This window comes from Chinchilla lanigera, unplaced genomic scaffold (assembly GCF_000276665.1).
Source record: "Chinchilla lanigera isolate Chin_1 unplaced genomic scaffold, ChiLan1.0 scaffold00021, whole genome shotgun sequence".
Taxonomy (NCBI): Eukaryota; Metazoa; Chordata; class Mammalia; order Rodentia; family Chinchillidae; genus Chinchilla; species Chinchilla lanigera.
Window position 1 is genome coordinate 12,531,216 of NW_004955422.1, and position 19,867 is coordinate 12,551,082.

The following is a 19,867-nucleotide window of genomic DNA, read 5'->3' on the forward strand; positions in this document are numbered from 1 at the left end:
TTTCTGTGATGGGCTCCCCAGGGATATTGCTGTGCTCACCCTTGCTGTTCTTGTTTGCATAGGTTAACCAGCCCCAGCATGTCAATCCTAGATATGATTATAGATCCATGGTCATGCTGGTTTTTTGTTTTTTGTTTTTAGATTTTGTTTTGCTTTGGTTTTTTTACACAGCATCTCGCTGTATAGCTCTGGCTGGTCTTGAACTCACCAGGTAGCTCAGGCTGGCCTCAAACTTGCATTGATCCTCCTGCATTAGACTCCCGAGTGCTGGGATTGCAGATGTGTGCTACCACGCGCAGCTCAAAATAGCATTTCACTGAGTATAGTGGTCACAACTTGAGGGCCTGTTTTGTGCCAGGCACTAGTCTAAGTACTGGTTACCAGTTCACTTAATTTTCTCGGTTTCCAATATGAATAGTGTAATCTATACCCAAATCCCTCAGAGTGTTTATAGGTTACAGGTGCCATCCTATTTTAGTGAATGGGAACACAGGGCCTGAACATCTCTGCTCTTGAATTCAGTAAAGTCTAACCTTATTATAACCTCCTCTGCCCTTTTCTGTTTCTTGAGGTAGTTTGAGAAATTTCCTGTTTCCCTTTTCTATGTAATCAAAAGTCCCTGACCAAGAAAAATAGTGATCAGAAAGGTTAACTGAAGACCAAGAACTAAGCCACCATTTCCCCTGAGCAGGTAAGAAATGTGTAAGAAAACCTCTGTGTCATTGTCAGGTATAGTAGGTGTGATGCCATTTACTATAATGAACGTGTGGATTTTAGCCACTGTTCTCCTCTTTTCTGGTAACAGAACCATAGTTACCTTTGGGGGAGTTACAGCTATCCATTAAGTTTAGCCTCAGGAGGATTATTAATAAAAACAGCCTACCTTCTCTAGCCAAAGGATGGGCATGTTTTGTCTAGGAATTTGACCTGAGTGAAGTTATGAAAGACTGAAAAAAACACTTTTTAATTGAAAATCTGTCTTAAGAAGGTATTTGGCTTTAAACCACAGAGAGCCCCACTTAGAGTAGTGTCGGAGAATAGAATCTGATATCTTTGCATAAGCAATCCAGAGAAAAGCAGCTGTGAGCATTAGTTCAGTTGTTCAGTATCTGATTTGGTGTTTAGGTGGTACTCTTAGTCTCAACTGCATAAACACAAAGTCACTGCTGAAGCTCCCTCATTGCATCCAGGTTTAAGGCAGAGAGAGAAAATGAAGGGAAGACTTCAGTTGTTTCTGTCACTTTTACTAGCAAAGTAAAATCTTTCCCAGAAAATCCCAAACTCTCTCTGGTCAAATCCTCTGGCTGGACCTGTTTTGTGGCCACTTCTTGTGGACAGCGGCTGGGAAAGGTGAGCATTTACTTTTTCTGGCCTCTTGGGGCAAAGTGTGCAAGGAGAAAATGTTGACAACAGTGAGATGGCAGCCATCAGCTTCTGCCACACCACACCAGCCATACTGAGGAGTCCACTGACTCCTTCCTGTACCTGTATCCCTGAGGTCGTCCTGCTCTCTGTCCACACCTCCTAAATCTAGGTCTTAAGCTTGTGATATTGTGAGTTACCTCATAGCACTCTGATAAAAATCTGTGCCCAGTGCACAGATAGAAAATTCTGACAACCTTACCCTGTAAATGCTTCCAGCAGGATGATGTGAAAATACCTAACAGTCAGTGCAAGGCAAGTCAGTGCAGGGTAGCACATCTAGTTGATGCTGGTTGATAAGGCTTAGACCTTTGCCAGGGTCTCTCATCTTCCAGGCCCCTGCACACCCAACTCCACTAAACTACCTCTCAGGCTTCAGTTTATCAAAAACAACCCCCATCCCATCAAGATTTTCTTATTCTGTAAGCACACTGGAACACATCTACCCTGGGGTAAAAAAAGAATAAGAGCTGGATTGCACTTGTTGGAAACTTTCTTGAAATAGCATTATGAAGGGAGATGGAAATATCTAAGCCCTCAAGTGCTGACCAACACAACGGTTAGTTCAGATGAGTAATAAAGAAAAGACTGTTATGAATTTCTTAGAATAGCTTGTCTCTTAAATTGTGGCACAAACAGCTTCCAGCAAGAGCCAGGAAAACCATAAAGGTGGTTTTGCCCTGAGCCTGGGGACAGACAGTGGGAAGTGGTGTGGAAGAGTGACAAAGAGGTTGGCCCCAGAGCCAGCCTGCCTGTTGGGAATGCTTTTCTTTATAGGTGATCTGTTTCTTAACAGCTTTTAATATTCTGTTCTTTTGCTAAATTTCTGGGATCTTGATTATTAATTGAGTGTAGATTTATTTTGGTTATGGCTAATTGGAGTTCTATATGCCTCAGTGTTGGTCAGATTCTTTCTCATGCTTGGGAAATTTTCTGCTATTACTTCTGCAAATAGTCTTTTTATGTCATTTGTGTTGATGCCTCCTATTTCACTGACACCTGTTAATTTTACACTGCTTTTCTTTGCATCATCTTGCAGCTGTTGAATTGTTATTTCCTGGTTCCTTGTTATTTTTAAGAGACCTTTCATGATCATTAGCTGCAATGCTGTCCTCAAGGTCTAAAAGTCTATCTTCAGCTTCATTCAAGCAGTTTTGCCAGCTTTTGATGGAATTTTTAATTTCCTGTTTATCTGTTTGAATCTGTTTCATGTTTTCTAATTCTTTCCCATATTGTTCATTCAAGGTTTCCATCATTTTTCTGTACTCCTCTATTTTTATGTCTGTCTCCTTTAGACGTGCTGAGCAATTCTTTCAGTATTGTTGTCATTTTTTTTTTTTTAACCTGAGAGATTATTTCTGATGTGATATCCTCTGTGGAGGAGTGCAGAGAGTAAGCCTCTGTCCCTCCCTTACGTTGTATGCAAACTACTCACCCCAGCACAGGTGTAGCACTCACACCCATAATCACAGCATTGGGCCACGAATCAATCATAAACCCTAGAAGCCTGCCACAAGACTGCATGAGGCTTTTGCGAGGGCATCCAGACACAAACCATAACACTCTTACCACCACTTCAATTCCACAAGGATAAAAAAAAAAAGTTTTTTCTCTACACTTTTAGTTCCCATAGCCAGAACCTATGAATTAAATTGACAAAGACAGATTAACAGAAGGAAAGGTTTACTACTCATGCACATGGGAGCCTCACAGAAAGGAAGTGATAACCCAAAGAAGTGCTTATGCTTGAGAGTTTATATACCATTTTAACAAAGGGCGATACATACAGAAAAGTGACAAAGCAAAGGAAAATGATTTGGGTTTCTAGGGGCAATGGACTATGGGAATAGCAAAAAATGGTGAAATTAATGGAAGGTGGAGGCTATTTAGTAAGGTTTGTTACGTCAACTCAAGTCAGTGTCACCTCCAGTGATGAGCCCTCTCCTTTTCCTGCATGAGACAGATGAGGGGGGACGGCTTCACAAAGGAAAATTGATGTTACCCTTACAGAGAAAATTTATATGCTCCTTTGAGGCAGAAAGGGGAGAACAGAGAGTTCTTTTTGTGTCTGTTTTCCAACTGCTTTCAAAAAAAATTCTGATGTCAAAAGTGGCATATTTTAGGGTAGTATATTCTGATCTCCTTTGGTCTCCCTCACACATGACACTATTTTAAAAGTTCCCAAAATCATTATCCAGCCTTATTATATGCTCAGTAATATAGGACCCTTGGCCTGGAGTCTTGCTTTCAAGAATTACAGATAGGGGCTGGGGATTTAGCTCAGCGGCAAAGCGCCTGCCTGGCAAGCGCAAGGTCGTGAGTTCGGTTCCCAGTACCGGAGAAAAACCAAAAAAAAAAAAAAAAAAAAAAAAAAAAAAAGAATTACAGATAAATGTGAAGTTTCAGATAAGTCCTCAGCAGGAACACTGCCCCTTACATTTGGACAACTTCCAAGTTTTCAAATGTCTCATACACACTCTTCTGCCTCTGCTTGAGAATCCTAAACAACCCTGTGAGGCTGCCTGATTTTAAAATTTCTATTATATAGAAAGCTGACTCAGAAGTCAGGCAACTTGCTTAAAGTTACGCAGCTTGGATATCCTGACTTTGCTGTTACACATATGCACACATGAACATGTATATAAAATATGTGTATATGCATACTTTTTCCTATATATATTTATTCTAAAATGTCCCCCAAAGCCTCATGCACTTAGGTGGGGAGCTTTTTGGAGTGAATATGTGATACCTGTGGTATTAGTGGGTTAGTCTACTGATTGGTTTAAAATAGTTCTTGGTGTAGATAATGGAAAGGCCCACGCCTTAAGTGTGAGTGGCACTACCCAAAAAGTGAGTACCCTGGATAGGGTTAAAAGAAGAGGAAGGCTGGCTGCTGGCTGCCTTCTGCCTGCCCTGCCATGGATTATTTCTCCTCTGCTATGCTATCCTGTTTTGGAACCAGCCAACTATGGACTGAAATCTCTACAAACTGAGCTGAAATAAACCTTTCTTCCTTTAATTTGTGGGTGTCGGGTATTTTGTCCCAGCAATGAGAACGTAACTAAGGCACACATACTTGTGGAGCTAGGGCTGTCTCTGATCATAACTGACCCCTCCCATCCTTGTGTATGACACAGTGATCATGACTTCCTCTCAATCCAAGGCTGATTCTCACAGGCTATGCATAGATGAGCAGGAGACGTCCCTTGGACACAGCTACTGGGTGCTCACGAACAAAATGTGAGCCGTTTGAGGTGGGCCCAGGAAGAATTCCTTTTGGCGGTTAATGTGTTGCTGTCAGCTCCAGATAACATACGTGTTTGAGAGAGAACTACACTTCACTGAAAACATTCTTTGCTTCAGGACCATTACAAGTCCAGATCAAGTTCCCAGTTTTCTGGATCTTCCACACTACCGCTAAATTTGGCAGAAACATAGATTGGCTCTACCAGCCATTTCCAACCAATCCTCTTCTCCTTGCCTCCTACTACAGGGAAGGAAAAATCAGCCACTCATTTCTTCTGGGTGGTCATTGCAGCCAGGAGAGAAGCGAGCCGATGGTTGGGGAGTAGGTTAGGAAATATGCTCCCTTCCTCACAAAGGGAGAGGAATTCTTGGCCAGATCCTTACTTCCTGCTTTTGAGTGAAGGTTTAGCAGGTGACAGCAGGAGGCTTACGGCCTCAAAGGGCGGTGGGAGGAGCCGAGGGGCGGGGCAGAGGGTGGGGCAAGGGGTTCCCACATCTTCAGCCAAGTGGGAAGAGAGAAGCCTAAGGAATGGCCTTCCCGCGGCAGGAGCGATGCTTTGTTTTCATTGGACAGATCACGTTCTGGGGCGTGGCCTCCTGGCCTCAGTGCCCCGCCCCGAATGGGGCCAAAGCTTGGGGCCGCGGAGTCCGGCCCTTGGAACGTGAGACCTCAGTGACTCGGGGCTGCGGCGCGTGTGTCCCGGCGCGGGGTTCCTCCCACGCACTCATTCAAAAGATGCCGAAGGGGCGGCGAGGCAGCCGGAGCCCCACGATGAGCCAGCGGCCGGCGCCGCCCCTCTACTTTCCGTCGCTCTACGACCGCGGCATCTCCTCGTCTCCGCTCAACGACTTTAACATCTGGAAGAAGCTCTTCGTGCCGCTGAAGGCGGGCGGGGCGCCGGCGGGCGGGGAGGCTGGGGGCCGACCCCTGCCCCAGGCGCCCTTCTCCCCGGCGCCTCCGCCGCCGCCCGGCCTGGGTCCCCCCAGCGAGCGCCCCTGTCCCCAGCCCTGGCCCTCCGGCCTGGCCTCCATCCCTTACGAGCCTCTGCGCTTCTACTCGCCGCCGCCGGGCCCGGAGGTGGCTGCCTCGCCCCCGACTCCCAGCCCCACGATCGTCCCGCTCGCCTCTGCCCCCCACCCCGAAGAGTTATGCGAGCTGGAGATCCGGATTAAGGAAGTGGAGTTGCTCGCCATCACTGGGGACGGCTTCGACTCCCAGCGCTGTGCGTGACTTCGCCGGGGCCACCCGAGCCCACCCCTAGCTGCCCTGCCTCCCTGGTTGGCCCTACAAGGTGGCTGTAGGCTCACACTTCAGCCCTCAGGAGCCCCTGATCCAAAACCTATCCCCTAGAGCTCAGACTCCGCCCCCATCCCGGGTTTCAACGGACTTCGTCCTCTACCACACGTCTGCACTGCAAGAACCCTTTAGCGTCAGACTCCATCCTAGGCAATTTCGGTAATCTGGACTCGGCCCCACACCTAGATCGCCACCGATCGCTACCTCGTCTTGACATTTAACTCTGCACAATAATATTCAGGCCTCTGTGGTCTGGACTTCCAACCCCCAGAGACAGCCTTTATCTCTAGAGACCTTGAAGCTTTCCTGTTCAGTCTTAAGTGGGGCCGTCAGGTGGGAGGAAGGGGAAGTAGGTGAGGGTCAGCTGGAATGCCTGTAAGGGGAGTTGGAATTGTGCAGGCCCCAGAAAGCCCAACGACACTCACAAAGAGGCTTTGGGACCTGCATTTCTCAGTGCTGGAGGCTGGAGGGTAGCCTCTCTGGGACCCTGTAGCTCCACACTGGGGTCCTATACTCTGTCATCTGAGCATAGGGCTGAAGTCTTAGGAATCTGAACCAGGCCAGACCACGTGTACTAATGTGGGTAGGGATCTTCTAGTGTATGGGCTGATTCCTCCTGGAGAGTAAGGTGGGTAAGTCTATTTGTACCCCCAGAAAGACCTATTGCTCAGCCTTCAGGAGCATGAGCTGTCCTTTCCCATTACCTGTCTGCTTAAGGCTTGCACTCGACCTTTGGAGGAGGCCAGATCATTCTAGAAAGACCATTCCAACTATTGTATACTGTCACTGGGAAGTCAGGTCCTGGTGCAGAGAAGAGTAGATGGATATCTAGAGAGTTAGACCTTCAAGAGAGAAGGCCTGAGGTGTCACAAAGACATCTGCCTCAAATGGGAATTTGTACTCCTTTTTATCCACCCGAAAGTTACTCCTGAGGGTCTGGGAAGTGTGATGATTATCCCTTTTGTTTACATAATGTATATTCCTATCACCATTTCTCTTAAGAGTTACTTTGGTTGATATCTCAAAAATGTCTTTCTTGTTCCTTTCAGGTGGTCAGTGTAGGAACTGGACCAGCCCAAGAAAGGAGGGTCTTTCATGAGTGCTCCTCTTTATATCCTTGAGCATAGGCCATAGCACCCAGGAGTGTTGGCTGCCCGGTTTTGGAAATACAGGGATACTTCAGTTCACAAACTTGATTCTTCCAACAATTCTGATCCCAAACTGAGTTGGATGAGAACCACATCAAACTTAATGGTTAGGTTCCATGTTGACCTTGTGGGGAAATTTGATTTGATTCTCATCCAGTTCAGAAAGAAATGAGTTCATGAACTGAGGTACAGCCAGGTGGCATGTGTACAATATATGAGCTTAAAATGCCATTGTGTTTTGTGGGATCACTTTAGGCCCCAAACCTAACAAATTATTATAAATATATTATACACTGAAGTTTGTTTCTTAACCGCATAACTGGCAAAGCATGCTATTTTGGACACATACACTCTTTTGTCCAGCAGGCTCACTAATGTCTAACCTCCTGCCTAGCATTTACAGCAGGTTAAATTAGAGCCCATGCGGCACAAAAAGAAAAAGTGTGAAATAACCTGCACGTCTAGCATGGTCCCCAATTCATCAAACATGCTGCAACATACCTTTTCTCATAGCCATGAAAGGAAAACAATTCCCCGGGAAACCTGGGCTTTCCTAAGTCCTGGATTTCTTGAATCTGTTCTCAGCATTAGATGTGCTTTGTCTGCTAGGATTTTTCTTCCCTTCCCATCTCGGATCACAAATGGGTTTTAGGCTTATGTAGGAAACAGCTTTCCCAGAAACTTGTTCATCAAGCATTTTTTTTTAAACTCCTTTTTCTACTACCACTAAGTGTGTTTTCTCTCCTGCAGATAAATTTCTGAAGGCGCTGAAAGATGAGAAGTTACGAGGACTGAAGTCCAGGCAACCCGGAAAGCAGTCGGCCTTGCTGTCCTGAGGAGCTGCTCTCCAGCGTCGGGCAGTCCCCTCCTTAGGTTTTAGTGCTTAGATAACGTGTCCCATTCCTTGTCATTTCGAAGATGGTTATTTTCTGTTCTGTATTTACTGCTGTTATTGCTCCCAGCATGTACTCCACATAGAGTAGCCACATGTGTGGTCAATCGCATGGTCTGTCTCCTCTGCTGCTGCTGCTGGGGGAACTCCCTTGTGGGGTCTGGACGCTGCTGCTGGGCTGGCCCTCAGGGTCTCCTGGTTGCAGAGGAGGGGAGCCCCAAGCTGCCACAGCATGAACACCAGAATGATGGGTGTATAGGAAGGACCTGGGAGAAACCAAGGGAATGGGGTGTGGGAAGATCAATTTAGCCCGGCTTGTGGTAGAGAAGCCGTGCAGCCAAGGGTATATGAGCCCGGAGCTGAGGGAAATTCTGGACTGAGGTATAACGTTAGGGAGCTGCTGACCTGTGGATGTATTTAAAGGGTGAGACTGAATGAAAGCATCCGGGTGATGACAAGGGGAAAGAGAACCGTTTACAGGTAAAGCATCCTGAACACAGAAAACAAAACTCAAAATGTAAAACCGTGTGAGCACCAACATTCCCACCACAAGTGGAAAATTCTACACCATGGAACTTTGTTTTGTGCACCAAATTATTTAAAATATTGTATTAAAATTGCAGGGATATATATATATATATATAATGTATATATAAAATTGCAGGGATATATATATATATATATATATATATATATATGATGAACAAAACATCAATGAATGTCATGTTTAGACTCAGGTCCCATTATGTATATTACTTATATATAGTATTGCAAAACTTGAAAAAATTTCCTAATTCAGAACATTTCTCAATTTTGGATAAGGAATATTCAGCCTGTGTTGAACCTGGAGATGCTCAAGAGTTTGGGGGAGCAGGGGAGGACTCTCCAAAGAGAATTAGGTGAGCTGGGTGCCGGTGAGTTAGGGGTCTTAGACATCAAGTAAAGAAAGTGACCAGGGAGGAGAGAAGAGCCCTGGCAGGCCAGTGAGTCTGGGATTCAGCGACATGAATTTAGTATTGGTGATTGTGTCAAGAGCAGTTTTGCTTGAGTGATAGGGTTAACACCTGAGTGGCGTAGTTTTCAGAGAAAATGGGAAGAGAGGAATTGGAGGCGATGGGTGCATATCATCCCTTCGAGGCATTTGGCTGTGAAAGAGGGCAGAGAACTAGAGCTGGAGCTGGCAGGGCTGGAGGGAGACCAGTAAGAGAGGGTTTTATTAAAACCCTCTCATTTTATTAAAATAGGAGGGGTAACTACCTATTCGTGGTCTGTGCAATGATCCAGGAGAGAGAGAACGTGGTGGTGACAGAGAGAACGGGAATTGCTGGCAAGGTGCCCTGGAGTCCGTAACAGGGCTGCTGCCTTAGTCTGTTTCATACAGCTCTGGGGGAATGCCAAGGCTGGGAGACTTATAAAGCAGCCAAGTTGATTTCTCATAGTTCTGGAGACTGGGGAGTCCCGGTCAAAGCACTGGAAAAAAGGAGCCTTGTGTCTCTGTTCCCAAGATGTTGCCTTGAGTGCTGGGCCCCAGGAACATGCCCTTCTGTGGCAGAAGCACAGGAGAGGAGAGGAAGCCTCTTTACATATGCCCTTTTTATAGCTGTGTTCATTCCATCATGAGTGTAGAGCCCGCATGATCCACACGCTTCCCAGAGGCCTTGCTGTCCACCGCGGTGGCACTGAGGATGAACTTCCCAGCATGAATTTGGAAGGGGACAGAAGTATTCAAACCATAGCAAGGGGAGATGCAGGTCACAGTAGAGAGACTGGCTTAGGAGGCGAGTACAGACTCTTCATCTGTACGAATAGAAGCTACATCTGTGGTATGCGGCGGCAGATGATGGTAGGTGGGTAACAGGTGGACCAGGAATGCTGGAAGTTGTGCACATATGACCCAAAGTTTATAGAGCAGCCTCAGCTTAAGGATGCAAATGTGCGTGCCTACAAGGCCGGAAAAGCACACCTAAATGTGTGAACCACACAAAACCACACAGAGACTGGCACGCTGCAGAGCTCGCGCCCCACTGCAGAGGCAGTGGACATCCGGTTCCAGCTGGTTGTTGCCAAGGCAGGAGGGTCAGTCAGTACAGGATCAGGTGAAAGCTCCTGGTTTCTAAATCTTAGCAGTGAGTCCACACGTTTCCAAAGCGCTATGCAGGCCAAATAAAGACTGGGATGTCCCCCAGAGTTGGCAATCTGCCTTCCGAGCAGGGTCCTCCTACCCTGCACAGAGATTCCAAGTCCTCCTCCCCTCCCAGGCAAGATCCCCGAGGCTGGTTGCCGCCGGTGAAACCCCCTTTTTCCCCAGAAAACTTCAGGCTGGTCAGACCATTGGTGGGGTAAGAGAATCTTAATGAGAACAAATAATAAACAAGTTATGGGGAAAAACCCAGCCCAGACCCCACATGGAGACAGCAGTTTGTTTCCCATTCCTTCTCCAGAGTCCAGACGGCCCGGTCCAGGCCATGATTACAAAAGTAGGGCACTAGCTAACTGCTCCCTATCAACAGTGGGCTGGTGGAACGGGAATCAAGTGATTGTCAGCTTTTCCAGAACAAATGGAAATCCCATCTGGATGCTATTCTGGATTCCTATTCAGAGGGAACTCACATTCCGTCAGGTCACGTTCCCTCCAGGTGCTGGGGGAGCGTCTCCTTGAATGTGCTGATCCCACTCCTTGGAGATCACACAGCACCCAGAGGGAATGAGATTAGATAGAAATCCAGAAAAATCTGCAACATGAATCTGGGGAATCGCCTAAGCTAGGGGCTGTTTTGGTTCCCGAAGGCCACTGGGAACAGCATGGGAGACACACTTTGTCAGGGTTGCCCAAACACGGAGTAGGAAAGGATGAGGGACCGCTACAGTACAAAGCAGCTTGCACTGCCACTTCTTGGGGAGAACGTACAATTGGGCCACACTGCCTTCTCTGCCCTTGGCTGGGGATGGGGTGTTTGGGGCTCTGTAGTTGTAGCTTCCCAGAAGTACTTGAGCGTGGAAGCAGTTTTTTTCCAAAAGGAGCCCCGGTGGACAATGACAGCACCCGTCCCCCTCCTGGGCCTCGCTTGGACTGCCTCTTACCTGGAAGCCTCCTGTCCCTTTTTGCCACACCCTCCCACCTTTTTCACTCACACCGTAACTCTTAGGGAGCTCATAGGGGTGAGGTCGCGTCCCACTGCACATGGCTATGAGCAGGCAGGTCTCTCTAAAGAGAAGGAAGGGCACCAGGTGGCTGTGGTTGCCCCATTTACTCAACCCTGATTGTGAATCGCAGAAGTCCCTCTCCGTTACTGGGCACTGAACAAATAAATAGGCAGAGAGCGGCCAGGGTGGCTGTACTAAAGAAGCCACCTGTCCTTGGAAGGAAGTAGAAATGGAAAAGGGCTCCCCGCCCAATAGCCCCGGTGTTATTTCCTGCCACCAGTCTCTCCTGGTTCTTCTCCCCAGCCTCCAGGTTACAGGTCCCGTCTCGGAGCGCCCGCAGTGTGCCGAGCATCCCTTCTCCTGGCACTTACCGCCTGGAGTATAACGTCATCTCCTTAACTCCACAGTGATCTCCCTAGGGAAGGGCTACGTCGTCATCAACACCACCATCCTGAGCAGGGCGGTTTGCACTGAGCACATGAATGGCTGAGCCTGAGAAGAAAATGGAGCTCCTGGTCTTATAGTCTGACTGATTGTCGAGCTTGTTGTAGCATCAATTTGCATTAAATCACAAGAAAGAATGATCTGGTGCAATACCATCTCAGGAGTGTCTGTTCATGACAACAGGGAGACTGAATGCCCGGGTTCTTTACTGAGACACAGGGACAGGCCTTAGATAGCCCTTCTTACCTGGGGTGTGGTATGAAATGTAGTGGTTCAGATCGCTGGCCCTGAGGTCTGGCTGCCCATGTTGAAATTCCAGCAGTTGGGTGACTTTGGGCAAACTACTTACCTTCCTGCATCTTTTTTCCTCATGTGTCAAATGAAAAAATTAGTAGCGCCCCACTTCACATACTGCTATGGGGCTTTAGTCAGTAAAAGTGTGGGAAACGCTCTGAATAACCCAAAGCAAATATTGGATAAATGTTAGCTATTCTATCTATCCATTCATAAAACTCCCCAGGAGTCTTCTCATCTCAGAGTTTATGTAAATCCAGCACAGAGAGTCAGTAACCCTGAAAACAGTGCACATAAATGAAGCCTTCACTCTTCACTCATTTATTCATGATCTTGTTCTTTTAATAAAACAGATTCTTAACTTCTTGAAACACTTCTTCTCATATGGAAAATACATCATTCCCCTGCCTGGGGCTGTTGCTCAGTGAGCTGAGATCACGTACATAAGCCGCATACCTCACTACATCGCAGCTGTACACCATTAGCTTCATCTTTTTGGGTTTGTTAGGGAATTTGCATCCAGGTTTCTGGTCCTTACCAAACCTCCCACCTTCTGGTCGTGGCAGGATCCACTAGGTGGCAGCATAGATTTAGAGGTGTGGTGAGCTCACCTCCTGCTCTTTTCTAAGCCCTCTCACATCCAGAGCTGACATTTATCCTCCTGTTCAGTATTGCTTAGGAGAAAACCCAATTGGAAAACTTTCAGGGAGGAGGAGGTGCTGCAGCCCTTGCAAGTATTCGCTGCAAAAATAAACACAGGTGCAGCACCTGGGCTTTCCCAGAGGCTGCAGGTGGCTGTCGGTCCTCTCAAACTGGTTTGAAGATGAAAGGCATAGTTCACATGAATAAAAGACGCTGGACCGAACTCGTTGACTTATTTCTAGAGGCTGGAAGTTCAAGATCAAGTTGTGTGCAGATTGGCTCCCTGGTGAGGCTGTTCTCCCTGGCTTGTGATGGTCACTTTCTTCTATGTTCTCACATGGCAGAAAGAGGGAGACAGAGAGAGACAGAGAGAGAGAAAGAGAAAACAGATGTCTTTTCCTGTGCTTATAAGGGCACTAATCCCATCATGAGGGTACCAGGGCCCTTACAACCTCATTGAAGCATAATTATTGGGATGGGGATGTGGCTAGTGGTAAACTGCTTGCCTAGCATGTGTGAGCCCTTGAGTTCAATTCCTAGAACCAAAAAAAAAAATTCCTTATGTATCCACCTCCAAATCCAATCACAGTAGAAAAGGTTAGAGTATCAGTAGATGACTTTTGGGCAGATACATTCAGCCTCTGCTTTATCTACAGTGTGTTTCTAATTATTGTGTGCTTTTTTTTTTTTTAATCTGCCTAGTTCCTATTATTCAGGTTTATATCTATTTAACTATATGGATGACTGGTGATCTACGTATTGCCTGTTACTATGATGATCCATTAATGGTTGGATGGTCTACACAAGCGCTGTCCAGTAGAACTTCCTGCAGTGACAGAAATATTCTATATCTGTGCTGTTTAATATGGTATCCGTTAGTCTCAGGGGCTACCGAGATGTGACATGTAGCCAGTACAGCCAAGGAACTGGATTTTTAACTTTATTTCATTGTAACTACTTAAAGACCTAATAGCCACATGGGGTTAATAGCTATCATAGTGAATGCATTAGATCTAGAGCATTCTCTGCCTTTATTTAATCCTTTAGGTGGTGCTGAGTCCGGAAAGGAAAAATGCAGGTTTAAGTGAGGTTTAATGCAGGTTTGGTTTTCAGTGTTAACTGCTGCAGGGGGCACTCTTTACAAATGAAGAAATGAAAGTGCAGGGCAGTGAAGCCCCGGCCTAGGTGGCAGAATGGGCAAATAGCTGAGCCTGTCTGGCCCTGCCAAAGCTTTGGGGGACAGCTCCTTTTACAGTTTAAGCCTCCTGGAATCCTGGTTCTTTTCTTCTCCCGCTTGGAAGTGATTTGGGAAGTCGCGTGATGATCAAGAGGATCATTTGTCCCACGTGTGTTCTGTGAGTGTCTGTGTGTATGTGTGTGTGTGTGTGTGTGTGTGTGTGTGTGTACAGGCCTTTGGCAGAGGTCACACAGACTATTACATAGGAATAAAGGGCAGTGCACAAATCGGAATTGCTCACCATACTTTCCCCTATTCAACCTCCCCAAATCATTTACTTTGGGTGCATCTCAAGGACTGATGTCACTGTGTAGTCTTTTAGAAACAGCAAAGATGCTTAATGCCACCATTCCAGTACAGCCAGTTGGCACTGGGAAAGACATCTTGGGGTCTGAACATAGGCGAGGCCAGTGTGGCTACAGACGTTCTTGAATTTCTCCCAATCTCTGCCATAATACCACAGCCACTGATACCAACTAGCGTTTACCAGTTGGAGACAGCTGTGTCAGGTCCTGAGCTCAGCAGTCCACACACAGCGTCTTCTTCAGGTTCACTGCTCCCATCCATGAGGAAGATGATCTTGACTCCCATTTTACAGAGGCACCAAGAAGCATACAGAGAGGATGTGGCTGAGCCTGAGCTCTCAAATCCTCAGCTCATGTTTGGTGACTGCCTTCAAGCTACTGGCCCTGCTTCAGCCCACTTCAGCTAGCAGATGTGCAGAGCGTTTGTAGAGGAAAATGCCACACCCATCAAGACTGGATCCTGAAGTGAGGATGGGCAAGTTCTCTCCTGAGTTCAGTGCAGGTGAACTACACTGTAACACCAGCCCTGAGCAGTTGCATGGTGTGTCCGTCAGCCTTCCTTTACTGTGACAAAATACCCAAGGAAAACAACTTAGGGAGGAAAGCTTTATTTTGGCCCAATTTCAGGAGCTTCAGTCCATAGTCAGCTGGCTCCATTCCTTAGGTCTGTGGCAAGGCAGAAGCATCATAGTGGAGTAAGCTGCTCATTTCACAGCCCGAAGGAGTTGGGGAGGAAGGGAGACAGAAGGGAGGGAAGGGAAGAGGCCAGGGACAAGGTACCTTTTTCAAAGGCACACCCCAGCAGCCTACTTCCTCCAACTGGGCCTCGCCTCCTCGGAGGCCATTCAGCATAGCATCCTCATGACCCGATTGCTTCGCTAAGCCCCACCTCTGAACATGGCTGCACTGGGCACCAGCCCTCAATCTATGAGTCTTTGGGGGTACGCTTCATATTTGAATTGCAACCATGGCAATCTTATGGGGCTTGCCTGAATACAGTCATATTCTCCACTGGTTTACTGTATGATTTTGAGGATGAGGCCCATGCCCTTCTCACAGAGCTGACTGTGCTTGCTGCCAGCAAGCCCAGGTGTTGGAAAGGGTTTGTGGAAGCAGGTCTCACGCCCTGAGGAGCACACTGCTCAGAATGACTCCCACTGGTGACAGGATCTATCAGCATCACCAAAAGAGTGTGTGGGACACCTCTAGCCAGTTGCATTTCATCTCCCTTGGCCAGGTGGACCAAACGCCGTTCAGATCTTGCTACACAATCCTGAGCTTGCCGTCTGCTCTGGTGGCTTTTGGGTGTCCTGGGCTGTTAGACAGGGAGGTTGTCCTAAGGGCGTGTCAGATGAGACTGCCTACAGGAGTCACTACTAAGTGACCAGCAGGCGATGCCCTAGCTTTGGAAAGAGTGAGTTCTCCACTGTTGGGAGTACTCAAGCAGAGGCTGAATGAATGTTATGCCTGGAAGTGCCAGGCGGTTGGACACTGCGCTCTCTCTCCTCTGAAGTCTTCTCCTCACTGATGAGGTCTTCTCTTCATTCTACAGAGAAGGCTCAGAGTGGGGACGCGAGCTGCTGGAATGTAGTCAAGGCAAGGTGCAAACCTAGGTTTAGAAGGCTCCAGATCCTAAAATGGGGATTCCTTTCGACTGTGATCACAGTGGACTTGACAGAGATTCACAGCTAGAGTAAAACCTTCTCGGGCTCCAAATTGAAAAGATATTGGTGACTTCTCACACCACATATGACTGAAAATCAAAATAATCCTAATCTCTTAAATAAATATACAGAAATTAAATAGAGTTAAAATCTCTATCACCCCCCACCCCAGACAACCTGCGTTGGTTTTTTCCCCCCAAATATCAAATGATAATTGAAACTTCCCACTCCAACTCTCCTTTCGAGTTCCTGCCTTTCTGAAGCTCTAATTCTGTTTAATCTCTACTCAGGTAGGGAACATCACTTATACAGGTCACGAGGTTCATCCTGTGATGGCTGCGGGGTGTAAACTGAATAATATCCCACTACACCTCCTTCCAACTGGGATTCCATCATTTTGAAGATGGCAAACCACATGAGATCATCCCATCTAATGTTCTGAGCATGCTTACTCTTAAAACATCTTCCTCATGGAGAATGGAGAAAAAATATTAAGAGAAAAGACAAACTGTAAGCCCTTTGGAAGGAAAACTACTTGGCTGGGGATATAGCTCAGTGGCACAAGCGCCTGCCTGGCAAGTATGAGGTCCCGAGTTCAATTCCTGACACCAATAAAAAATAAAAAAATAAAAAGATTTTGCCAGGTGTGGTGCTGCACACCTGCAATCCTAGCACTTGGGAGGCTGAGGCAGGAGGATTGTTGCAAGTTCGAGTCCAGCCTAGGTTACAGAAGTGATCTCAAGGCCAGCCTGAACTGCATAGTGAGACCCTGTCTCAAAAAGAAAAAAAAAAAAAAAAAAAAAAAAAAAAAAAAAAAGAAGAAGAAAAACTACTAGTAAGACAAGGAACTTTATTTCTATGAAAATTTGTCAAGAAAAAACAAACACAATTTCGACACAAAGCTAAACAGACTAATGTTGCAAAGAGGGGGTCTTTGTAAAGCTCCGCCTCACCTGCCTGTTCGGTTTGCTCCGCAGAGCCCTGTATTTCAGAGGCTGAATAAAAGGCAAAGCCCATACGTTAATAATCTAGTACATTCTGAATGGCACTTTATTTATAGAAGCAATTCAAAATGAGGGTGCTCAGTATACTGCAGTTTTGTTCATAAAGTATGTAATTCCTGAAGTTTTCATTTGGATTGTATAACATAGTCCCTCAATTGCTTTTTTCCCCTTGCAGTTGTGTTCCAGGTTTCATCGCATGGTGACTGCACTGCAGTTTGGGTGTGTAATACTTGCTAATTCTTGGCAGTTGACAATTTGTATTCTCCCTATGAGGATACTGTGGGTATCTTACTAACCAGTTAAAGAAAATTGGGAGAGAGAGCTGTGAAGCATTATTGGAAGGTGGAACAGCAGAGCATGTCCTTTTCTAAGCCTGAATGTTTCCAGAAAATGGTGGATTTGGTTTTTTTGGTCTTTTTGACACAGGGTCTCACTATACAGTTCAGGCTGGCCTTGAGCTCACTTTGTAGCCCAGGCTGGTCTCGAACTCACAACAATCCTCCTGCCTCAGCCTCCCGAGTGCTAGGATTACAGGCACGCACCACTACGCCTGGCAAAACAGTGGATTTTGATTTTTCATTTGGCTGGCTTTTATGAAATGGAAAAGGTTCTGAATAAATGGTGAGTCCTTAATATGTTGGGCTTATTTGCTCAAGGACCAATATTCTATGAGGGGCAGGAGCTGTGCACTATGCACTCTTCAGTCCCTACCACTTAGCATGCTGTCTGGTGCATACTAGGTACTCAGGAGATGTTTGCCTACCCCACGAAGGCTAGAAGGAATGGCTCCATGGAAGGGTCTATCAGTGCTTCTGGGAAAGTTCCAGTTAAATGCAAGGTGACTGATCAATGATCAAGCCATACTCAGACATGCAGTGCTTCTCCAGGGCTAATGTCTACTCAATTGCGGTGTCTGATTTCTGGCTATGGTTCCCTTTCACCTGGACTGTGATAGAGTTGGCTACAAACAAGGCTTAAGTAAAGGAAAGCAAACGCTTAGTCTTCTAAGCCTCTGAATATTAATACAGCAAGCCACTCCAGCAATATGGCAGCCCTTTGTTTTAACCCTTTGTCTGAAGACTTTCCAGATTTTTGATGCTGCCAAAACTTGACCTAGAAAATAAACTTCCTCAGAAGCTTGCAACCAGCCTCTGGCTTTGTCTCCAGGAATCCCAGGAGAGTGGGATGTGGCATGAGAAATTCAGCTCAGTATCCAGCTTACTGCTTGTCATGGTTTAGATCTGAAAAAGTCCCCCAAAGTCTCATGTGTTTAGAGATGGGGCTTCCGGAAGGTGACCTGATCATGCGGTGCTACGCTGATCGGTGGGTTAATACTTGAACGTGCTGTTGGGAGGTGGGGCCTGGTTGAAAGAGGCAGAGTGTATTCCTGTCCCCGCCTCCACCTTTTTCTCGCTGCTTCTTGGCTGCCATGGGATGAAAGCAGCTTTCCTTTATCAAGTCCTTCTTCCAGGCCATTTCTACCTTGGAGCAAACTGACCATGAACTGAATCCTCTGAAACCACGAGCCAAACAAATCTCTCCTCCTTTCAGTTGTGGTGTCAGGTATTTTGTCCCAGTGACAGGGAGGTGACTAATACACTGGTAGACCCTGTGCCCCAAATCCAACTGCTTCCAAGTGCAAAGCACTTGGGTGGGTAGCCTGATTTTTTTCTTAGGTTATGCTTATGGTTTATATCTACATGTCCCCCTAAAAGCCTCATAAGCTCAGAGGTGGGGCTTTTGAGAGGTAGATGGTTGGATCATGGCCATGTGATACTCATCAATGGATTTGTTTGCTGATGAATTTATAGCTAAATGTGATGTTAGGAAGTGAGGCCTGGTTGCAGTAGGTGGGTCACAGCTGGAAGGGTTCATCTCCTTTCTTCCTTCCTTGATCTTGCTCTTTGCTCCCTGATGCCATGCTATGAGCTGTTTCTCCTCTGCAGTGCCCCTCTGCCATGCCACTCTGCCTTGGAGCCAGCTGTGGACTGAAACCTCTACAAACGGGTATTGTGCCTCAGCAATGAAGAAGTAACTAAGTTGAACTGTCATCATAATGATATAGCCTCAAGGGGTATCGGGTATTGTGGGTCCCCAAAAGTCCTCTGGCCCTCAAGACTGAGGATTTGGGTGGTGCAGAGGTCACAGGGAGACTCACAGCAATCATTTCTATTCTCTTGATCTGTTCAGGCTGTTATAACAAAATACCATAAACTGGGTAGCTTATAAACAACAGAGATTTATTTCTCAACTTGTGATTTGAGACGTCCAAGACCAAGGCTCCAATAGATTTGATGTCTGCTGAGGGCCTGTATCCTGACTCATAGATGAGGGAGGGGCCTGGGATATCTCTGGGGTCTCTTCTAGAAAGACTTGAATCTCATCCATGAGGCCTCATGATCTAATCACCACCCAAAGAGTCCACTCCCCAAATACCCTCGGCATTAGGGATTAAGTTTCCCTATATGAATTTGAGGGAAAGAACACAAAAACGCTGTCTGCAGCACCTACTAACCGTCCATGTACATTTACAGTGGTTGCTCCTCACCCCTGATTTCACAAAGCTTCCCAGGCGCATCCTTTCTGGTTTCCAGTGGCCAACACAGCTCATGGGTCAGATGCAAGACGTGTGTTCAGAGGAGTCTAGAGACCGTGCTTTGGAATAAATTTGCGGGCCTGTCTCTGGTAGGGAGGGAGCCAGCCAGGAAATCTGGGTTTGCCTGTGTCCCTCCCAGCCATCGAGGCCTGTCTGCCTCCCATCCATTCCTGGGAGCGAAACCCACACCATCACACCTCTCCACTCGATCACCTCATTTGTCCTGCAAGCCAAGAGCCATCAGGGTCCAGGAGGAAGGAAAAAGAAAACAGGAGCAGGAGGAAGCCCTGAGTGCCTGGACTGACTCATCTTATTCTCTGCAATGGTCTCTACCCCATGATAAACCTTGCCAAAATGTTTCGAGGTCTCCTTGTTTATTCCTCAATAATTTCAGCAAGGCAATGGTGTTGAAGGTGTCTTTTGTGCATATTTGAGCCCTCTTCACACAGCAGAGAGGAGTAAAAATGCATCCCTTCAGTATCTAAGTATTTTCCAAGTTCTTAAAGAAAGCAAGTTGGGGGCCAGTGGGAAG

General features: G+C 46.7%; 1 protein-coding gene across 1 annotated transcript; it reads left to right on the forward strand.

The window, feature by feature from the left end:
• The first annotated feature begins 5,299 nt into the window (after positions 1 to 5,299).
• On the forward strand, positions 5,300 to 8,117 carry LOC102021136 (chromosome unknown open reading frame, human C11orf91). Its single transcript, XM_005384157.1, has 2 exons — positions 5,300 to 5,891; positions 7,864 to 8,117. The coding sequence occupies exons 1-2, from the start codon at positions 5,405 to 5,407 to the stop codon at positions 7,947 to 7,949; spliced, it is 573 nt and encodes a 190-aa protein (XP_005384214.1). The 5' UTR covers positions 5,300 to 5,404; the 3' UTR covers positions 7,950 to 8,117.
• Positions 8,118 to 19,867: the final 11,750 nt, after the last annotated feature.

Excerpts from the sequence above, each read along its gene's own strand:
- LOC102021136 (XM_005384157.1), top strand. The coding sequence starts at position 5,405 with ATGCCGAAGGGGCGGCGAGGCAGCCGGAGCCCCACGATGAGCCAGCGG. Across the intron at positions 5,892-7,863 it reads CGGCTTCGACTCCCAGCGCT|ATAAATTTCTGAAGGCGCTG; the intron begins GTGCGTGACTTC and ends TCTCTCCTGCAG.